Source organism: Pseudonaja textilis, chromosome 2 (assembly GCF_049901715.1).
Source record: "Pseudonaja textilis isolate UNSWEBS1 chromosome 2, rPseTex1.2, whole genome shotgun sequence".
NCBI classification, from domain to species: domain Eukaryota; kingdom Metazoa; phylum Chordata; class Lepidosauria; order Squamata; family Elapidae; genus Pseudonaja; species Pseudonaja textilis.
In genome coordinates, this window is record NC_141991.1 from 15,235,031 (window position 1) to 15,244,321 (window position 9,291).

The 9,291-nt window shown below is 41.4% G+C and overlaps 1 protein-coding gene across 1 annotated transcript in view; it reads right to left on the reverse strand.

Annotated features, from left to right (window-relative positions):
- Positions 1-90: 90 nt before the first annotated feature.
- Positions 91-9,291, reverse strand: part of AIF1 (allograft inflammatory factor 1) — a 27,880-nt gene continuing 18,679 nt past the window's right edge. The window contains exons 3-6 of the mRNA XM_026720087.2: positions 8,387-8,453; positions 7,029-7,070; positions 2,854-3,016; positions 91-748 (exon numbers count right to left, since the gene is read on the reverse strand). Coding sequence (XP_026575872.1) covers positions 664-748; positions 2,854-3,016; positions 7,029-7,070; positions 8,387-8,453 — 357 coding nt within the window. The 3' untranslated portion in view covers positions 91-663. The remainder of the gene's footprint in view (positions 749-2,853; positions 3,017-7,028; positions 7,071-8,386; positions 8,454-9,291) is intronic.

Below are 9,291 nucleotides of genomic sequence, written 5' to 3' on the forward strand. Positions count from 1 at the left end.
TAATCCAATAAAAAGGAAAAACAAACCACTATGCTCCTAGGAGAGAAAAGATACAAATCTCTGCTTTGGCTGAAGAGAAAAAAACCCAACAACATTAGAGACATTATTTATTTTTAAAATGTGCAATTATTGCATTTACCTCCCTCCTCCAGCCCTGTGCCGGAACAGGTAGTCCTTAACTTAATGGCCTATGACAGTGCCCAAACTTTCCATTGCTAAGCGAGGTCTTTGTTAAGTGAGTTTTGCCCCATTTTTACGACCTTTTTGCCGCTGCTGTTAAGTGAATCACTGCAGTTGTTAAGCTAGTTAACATGGTTGTTAAGTGAATCTGGCTTCCCCACGGACTTTGCTTGTCAGAAGGTCGCAAAAGGAGATCGCGGGACACTGCAACCGTCACAGGTATGAGTCAATGGCCAAGCGTGTGGGTTTTGATCGCATGACCATGAGGATGCGGCAGGCAGTGGTCGTAAGTGTGAAAAATGATCATAAGATCCTTTTTTCAGTGCCGTTGAAACTAAATGAACTGTTGTAAGTCGAGGGCTACCTGTATACTCTCTGTGTGTGTGAGAGAGAGAGAGAGAGAGAGAGAAAGAGAGAGAGAGAGAGAGAGAGAGACTGAGACTGAGACTGTATGATTTTTCTTTCTTCTGTTCTTGGGGATGGTTAAGGAAGGTCTGCCACTGTTTTCTTTGGAGCAGGCCCAGTTGGAACCTCTTCCTTCTCTTTCATCTTTTCGTACATCAGAATTCTGCAGGGAAAAAAAAAACAAAACCAAATTCACAGAAGGTAATCTTCGTTTTCCCTGAATTAACATCTCTTTGAAACCTGTTTCTTACAACCAAAGGGATATAATGGTGTGTGAAATAACTAGAGTCAGAGTCTAGAGCTAATCTATTTACCTCAGAGATCTATCCCCACATTCCTAACTTCTGCAGAGAGCTCTTTTTAAACCTGCTTTACTTTTTGCCAGTTCCACTCCCAAAGCTAGCCTGGTAGAAATCATGCCAACTTGAGAAAGGACTGGGCCTCTCCAGAAGTTGCTGAACTATAGCTCCCATCAGCCTTAGCCATTGTGATCCATAGTGGAGGGATGCTAGGAGTTGTACTTTAACAAAACTGTGAAATCCCTAGGTTATTCTTACACATGTCAGCTAACCTCTTCTTAAAAACCTTCAGTGGTGGTAGAAGGTAGAATAGAATATAACTTTATTACTTAGTCTTAGACCAGCAATAGACATCACTATTTATAATATATATATTAAAAAATACTGACACATTATCATACATTAATAGTGGATAAAAACATCCGTTAAGAAAATACATGTTCTCAAACAGTTAGGGGCACTCCCTGATTTATATGATTGGAGAGCCAATAAATATGTGTGTAAATATCATTTTCCAAAGATTGTTCTGTTTCCAAAAATTGGCACAAATTGACAGCTATAATTCTGTAACCAATTTTTTTTCTAGTAGACATTGCAGCAACACAGAATTCAGTGGCGGAGCACCCACAACTTCTGAACAGAGTGAGACAACTTGCCACGGCCAGCTCGCCGCTGGATAATTAGACGCAGGACAATTTCACAATTCAATTTAATTATTCCAAATAAAATACGTTAATTTTTGATATTCACATTTCATTCAGTCCCTCTGTTTGCCTCCTTTAATGATTCTATGCCACTATTTCTTTGATATTAGTGTGTGAGCTGGCCATGGCAAGGGGGCCGTGGAGAATTGGCTGTAGAGAGTTGGCCATATTGAATTGTCATGGACCCACTTCTGAAGGCCAGCCATTTCACTGGTTAGTTGTTCTCACTGTCATGAAATGTCTCCTTAATTCTAGGTGGCTTCTTTGCTTGGAGGATATCATCCATTGCTTCTTGTCCTGACTTCTGGTGCTTTGGAAAATAGGTTGACCCCCTCTTCTTTGTGGTACCCCTCAAATATTGGAACACTACTATCATGTCACCCCTAGTCCTTGTTTTCACTAGACTAGCCACACACAGTTCCTGCAACCGTTCTTCATATGTTTTAGCCTCCAGTCCCCTAATAATCTTTGTTGCTCTTCTCTGCACTCTTTCCCGAGTCCCAAGATCTTTTTGATATTGTGATATTCAAAACTGGATGCAGTATTTTAAGTGTTGTCTTACTAAGGCTTTATAAAGTGGTATTAACCCTTCATGTGATCTTGATTCTATCCCTGTTAATACAGCTTAGGATTGCGTTGGCTTTTTTGGCAGCTGCAGCACGCTGCTGGCTCATATTTAAGTGATTGTCCAATAGGACTCCAAGATCTGCCTCACTATTGAGTCAGATACCACCTATTTTATACCTGTGCATTTGGTTTTTTGTTACCTAGGTATAGAACTGTACTTTTCTCACCACTGAATTTCATTTTGTTAGATAGGGCCCAGTATTCAAATCTGTCAAGATCCTTCTGGCTCTCGAGCTCATCTTCTGGGGTGTTGGCTATTCCTACCAGCTTGGTGTCATCTGGAAATTTTGATGAGTTTTTCATCTAAATACTTTATGTAGAGGGCCTAAAACAGAGCCTTGGAGTACCCCGCTGCTTACTTCCCTCTATGTAGATGTGGTTTCATTAAGGACTATATCATGAGCGTGGTTTTGTCAGTTAGTTACAAATCAATCTGGTGGTGATGCTATCTATCCTACAACTTTCCTAACTTAATAAGAAGTAGGTTGTGGTCTACTGTATCAAATGCCTTTCTGAAATCCAAATATACTATGTCCACAGCACTTCTCTGGTCCACTAACTTATGTCATGTTGTAAACCGCCCAGAGTAACCTTGTGGTAAAATGTGCAGTTAATGAATGTAATAAATAAATGCTTACATTTTAAGGATAGCTGATCGCTTTCCCAGCATCATAGAGACAAAGTCACGGTAATTGATGGTTTCTCTCATCCCTCCTGTGATCTCCGTGATCATTTTTTTCAGTTCTAGGTGGGTCTTGGCTGCACCCATTTTTTCCAACATCCGCTTCAGAGCCATGATATCTTGAAGAAATAAGAGGAACAAGAATGAACCACAATAAAAGGGAAGATAAAAGGCACAAAGATGCACCAGCTTCTAAGAAAAGATAGGATAGAATAGGATAGACCTTGTAGGTCATCTAGTCCACCCCACCGCCCAAGCGAGAGACCCTACACCATTTCTGACAAATGACAGTCCAATCTCTTCTTGAAAGTCTTACCTGATACGATACAATTTATTTGGCCAAGTGTGATTGGACGCACAAGGAATTTGTCTCTGGTGCAGAATCTCTCAGTGTACATGCAAAGCAACAGAGAGGCTGTGAGTTTGATCTTAGGTAGAGGCTAATATTTGGAATAGACTCTCCTGCTCAAGCAGGGGGTTGGACTAAATGACCTCCAAGCTCCCTTCCAACTCTGTTATTCTATGTCTAGAGTTATAATAATCAATGACACCAACAAGAGGGGATAGCAGAGAAGATGAAAAGGATAATATGTCAGTCCTGAAGCCGGCCTGGCTGAAGCCATCTTGGAGCTTCAGTATTGCCACACTGGAGTGAGGGATTGGGAGGTGGGGGATTGGAGATAGTTGGGGTTGTGAAGTCAAAATAAAATACTTTCTCTTGGGAAACAAGGTCATTCTCACACCTGGCCGGAGGAAGGAGGAGTGATGTCACCAAGCCAGTGGATGCTGCCTTGATTGGGCCATGTGACTGATTGTTTGGGATTGGAGGGGGGGGAACTTTCAGTTTTAATTAGATTAAAACCGAGGGACCCTTCAGAGTTGGTTTTCACCAGATCTGTGCCAATTTGTTATTTCCAGTAAAACTGTTCTTTGAGGAATCTACCTGCCTTGGAGTTTTGTTTGCAATGGATCTATTACTTGGAACCTTGACATAATAATAATAATACTACAGCCGGACAAAATAGGTGAATATATTCAGACATAAGATGGTACTGTGGGGATTAGGTGTTCATCAGAGTGATGGCATGAGAGAGAAAAAAACCTGCCCCTGTGTCTACTCATTTTTGCACGTAACACCCTATAACGGCATCTTGAGGGAAGGAGTTGAAACAGGTCCAGGACCATGGTTTATGCCCAAGACTTTGGTGATTCACTGAATGACCACACCACAAAAAAAGTCATAAAATTGGGTCAGACGTGTGATGACCCACTTAACAACCAGCAAGACTTAACACTAATTCTGGGCTCAATTACGGTCGTAAGCCAAAGACGACCTGTAAATGTTACAAATTGGTGGTTGAACTAATAAGCAAGCTCCACCTACATGAGGGATGTCGAACTCAAGACCTCGCCTATGAGGTGTGTAGATCTGGCCTATGGGGCTCCCCTGTAAACAATGAAGGCCCGGTCCGCGGTGCCTATGCCAGCAAAAATGGAGCTCGGAGAGTTGCAGGAGGCCATCCCAGCTAAAGACGGAGCTCGCAAGGGCCACGCGCACACATCCCCAGCTCCATTTTTGCTGGTAAAAAGTTGCAGGAGGCCGTCCCAGCCGAAAACGGAGCTTGGGACCCTGCTTTCACTGGCAGAGTGCTCGGGCCACCACAGGTGCCCCCCTGAGATGAGTTACCTCAAGCTGGCCATGCCCCTCCCCCGAGGTCAAACACAACCCCGATGTGGCCTTCAATGAAATCGAGTTTGACAGCCCTGCCGTAGATGAATTGAGTCCAAACGGCAGCTTGGTTCCCCAAGCACAGCCTGTGTTTTCAAACATTTTCATCCAAATGAGGTCTAAAAAGAATGGCAAATTAAGTCCAAATTCTCACGAATCAATAAAAGTGTGACTAGGCCAGAAAGCAAGCAAGAACTGCTTTGGTTAATTTCCGGTGTGGGGAACACATGCAAGGGAAACTGTTTATTCAGCACACTGGAGAATGAAGTTAGTCAAATTAAATTATATATATTTGTTTAGGGCCCATAGTTATGATGGCACTGAAAAAAAACGTGACTTATGCCCTTTTTTCACATTTACAACCATTGAGTCATCCCCATGGCCATGTGATCAAAATTTGGACACCTGGCAAATGGCCTGCACCTATGATGGTTATAATGTCTTGGGGTCACCTGCCCCCCGCAACCAGGGGTGGGATTCTACCAGTTTGCACCTATTCGCTAGAACCGGTTGTTAACATTCTAAGCAGTTCGGAGAACCGGGTGATAGAGGAAATTACTGGCCTAATCCTGTATGGAAGGCAGGAAGGAAACATTCTGGTGTTGCTTACAGAAAATGCCTCTCCATTAACCCTTATTACATTCTTGGCAGGACTAGACTTCCTGTCTCAGGAATTTCTCTGGAGTTTTTTTTTTTCTTTCTTTGCTGGTACTTTGCTTGTGTGGCGTGACCATTCAAAGTTACAGTGGCACTGAAAAAAGTGACTTATGACCATTTTTCACACTTATGACTGTTGCAGCATCACCACAGTCTTGAGAGACTAGGCGAGGAGATGTGTGCCTCGATGTGAGTGATATTGAGTTGGCCACGCCCATCCAATAACATGACCACCAAGCCACGCCCACCCAGTCACATGACTACCAAGCCATGCCCACCACCTAAGCCACGCCCACAGAACCGGTTGTTAAAAAACTGAATCCCACCCCTGCCTGCAACCCTCTGACCAGAAAACTCAACTTTTAGAATAATAAAATGTCACAATAACATTGGTTGGTATGGTGGACTTGCATATACAGCCACCCAGAGTTGTTGGATGGGCAGCAAATAAAATTTCCATACAAACAAACACAGCTACGCGAGGAATGCCCCTTTTTCTTTTCATTTTACCTCTCAAATAACGACCCTGTGAAATTAGCTCTGAAATCATCCAATTTCCATGGGCGACTATGGATTTAAAATCTGGGTCTCCCCTATCCTAAACTAGCATTTTAATCATTCTACTGCAAATTTATGAACACAATATTTTCACATGATATTTTTTTGTAGCCCCTTGTTTTTCAGGCCCTTCTAATTTTTGCTTTGTTAATCTTAACTTTTGATTTGTTTTTGGTTTTTTTTTACTAATTTTTTTTTTTTGGTTTTTCTTGCAGACTTTTGTAGTTTAAACAATTTGGCTTTTGAAAGCGAGATGTTTTGGGGTGGGTTGATGCTTGCTGGTCTCTTCATGTCTAATAAATGCAAAATAAATTTCTATAATGTTTCCAGAAAAAAATGACATGGAGACAAACATGAAAGTCATTAGAAAGCATTATTTTACTGTGGTATTTTATTAGTAACAAGAACAATGGATAAAGCAGGATATTTGAGGACTTCATTCGTTTAATTTTTTAAAAATAAACTTTATTACCAATAAAAAACTAACAAGAAGTAATACTTAGAATAAAAATAGAGGAAAAAAGAAAAAGAGAATAAAGACAAGAACGCAGAAGCTCGAAGAAAAAAAAAGATTACAAAGAAGTGACTTTCGTTTTTTTTTAAACAATAAAAATGAATTAGCCCATGTTTTTAAAATAGTGATAGAAATGGATTCGATCCAACCCCTATTTCCTGAATTAAGATTTGGATTAGAATATAGCATTCTAATTGTACACCTCCAGATTTAGTAACATAGCGCCTCATTCAACAAGCAGATCAAAATTCCTATTCATACATATATATTTTAATTAGTTTAGAAATATTTACTTTGAATGTACACGTTTGGCTATAGTTTAACTATTTAAAAATTGAAGACGGGAGGGCTGTATTTACAAAACAGCAGATTGATGAAGAAATAATATCAAATGGAAATTGCAAAGATTGACCATTTTTGTTTTTACACTAAATTCTAAATCTATATTTTTATGGACGAGGTGGCAATTTCATTTTTAAAACAGTGATTAATTTTAAATATCTTGGCTGAGAACTGGAGGAGTTGTTGGGAGTGTAGGAGAGACAACAATCCTAGCATATTTCTACGGGGCTATTTATGGTCTGTATTATTTACAGAGCAGAAAGATTATGGTGCATATAGAAAAATATTTCTGTGTCGATTCGTGTGAATCTTATCTATCGCTAACACTTACCTATATCACCTTGTGCATTGAGATCAAATTCCATGTATTTCTCTGCAAAAAAAAAAAAAAGAAAAAAGAAGAAGAAGAAGAAGGTCAAGAACACATTATAAGTCTATATCCACTCCATCATAAATTCCAATTTTGAGGAATTGGGATTACCGGCATAAGAAACCAGGAACCAGGATAGAATTCAAAAGTGTCGTGAGTTTATTCCACGTTACTTATACACAAGAATCTGATCTACTAATGGTCAGTGCAAAATAGCATCAGGTAAGAGTCAGGCACCAGGTAAGATTAAGGACTGGGCCAGTGGTGGGATTCAATTTTTTTTTACTACCAGTTCTGTGGGCATAGCTTGGTGGGCGTGGCAGGGGAAGGATACTGTAATACCTCCAGTCAGAGATGGGATTCTATAAAATCTCCAGACAGAGGTGCTATTTGCCGGCTTTCCGAACCACTCAAAATTTCTGCTACCGGTTCTCCAGAACTGGTCAGAACTTGCTGAATACCACCTCTGGGCTGGACTCTAGGGGCATAAGGACTCCAGACTGATGATGCATTTCACACACACTCCCTTGGGTATAGCCTGTTCATCTACATGCTCCAAAAATGCTTTTCTAAAAGGCAACTGGACTTTCTTGTTTTTTTTTTTGTTTGAAAACATTTTGCTTCTCATCCAAGAACTGAACGGTGGGAAATGGAAAGATTTATATTATTTGCAGTCATCTCATTGTTAGTTTTCTCAGAGTCGTTGAGGCCATTTGGAGGCTTATATCTGTATCCTCAGAGTCCCCTGAATCAGAGTGTGTAAATGGGTGTAGAGCCTTCTCGGGACTGCTGAAACAGAGGTGGTATTCAGCAGGTTCTGACCAGTTCTGGAGAACGGGTAGCGGAAATTTTGAGTAGTTTGGGGAACCGGCAAATCCCGCCTCTGATTGGCCCCGCCCCCATCTATTCTCTGCCTCCCGAGTCCCAGCTGATTGGCTGGGTCTGCTTTTGTTGCCCTGCACAGGAGAACAGAGCTGGAAAGCAGGTTAGTGGGGTGGGGAGGGAACGGGGATTTTACAGTATCCTTCCCCTGCCACACCCACCAAGTCATGCCCACCAAGCCACGCCCACAGAACCGATAGTAAAAATTTTTTTGAATCCAACCACTGTGCTGAAAGGACTGCATTGTAGACAGGAGATAGGAGGTGTCGTACCTCCTCCCTTCTCTGTTGAAAGAGGATTGTTTCATTTTAACATAGATGGCTCTTTCTGACGCTCTCATCATTTATGAAATTTGAAGTGGATCTGTTCTACTCTGCCAAACTGCAGTCTCCCATTCCACCCTTTCCGTTACCACGTCCGTCACCAAGGTCACTCACTTTTAAATAGTTCGAGTTTTTCAGCCAGGTCTTCATCTGTGCTGTATTTTGGGCTCTCCAAGAATTCCTGCAGAAGGCCAGGGAGGAAAAAAAGAGAGTGTAAGAGCGGAGTAGAACACAACACAGAGCAAGGAGGGAGTTTGAGGGTGGGAATAGCATTCGCTATGTCCTAATGGGAAAAGGGTGGCCTATCGTAAGACCCATCCAGTATTTGAGTAGCTGCCATAAAGAGGATGGGGTAGGTGGGTGGGTTTCAACTTATTTTCCAGAGCACCAGAGGGCAGGACAAAAAAGAAAATGGATGAAAAGTAATCAAGGAGAGAAGCCACTGGAACTGAGGAGAAACTTCTTAACAGTGAGGACAATTAAGTGGAACAGTTTGCCTTCAGACGTTGTGAGTGATTCATCACTGGATGTTTTTAAGAAGAGACTGGACAGTCACTTGTCTAAAGTAGTATAGGATCTCCTGCTTGAGCAGGGGGGTTGGACTAGAAGACCTCCAAGGTCCCTTCCAGATCTATTCTGATTGATTGAACCTGTTAAGACCATTAAGACCCAATTCCATTCATACTTAACTGGGAGTAATTTTTTCTGAACTCTGAATAGTACTCTGATACAGTGTTTCTCAACCTTGGCAGTTTTAAGCTGGGTGGACTTCAACACCCAGAATTCCCCAGCCACCATGATTCCTAGAATTCTGGGAATTGATATCCCCAAGAGGGTTGGCTTTATATCTGAGGCAAGAGATATTTTTATCTTTATCTTTATCTCTTTGCATTTTGAATGAAGTTGAGCAAATGCTGAGTAAAAATGGAACGTGGCTGTGGTAGTAGTTGTAGCATGAGGATTTAGATGTGTTTTTCTGCCCCAAAATGGCATGGATTCCTTTTAGTTACCTCAGATTA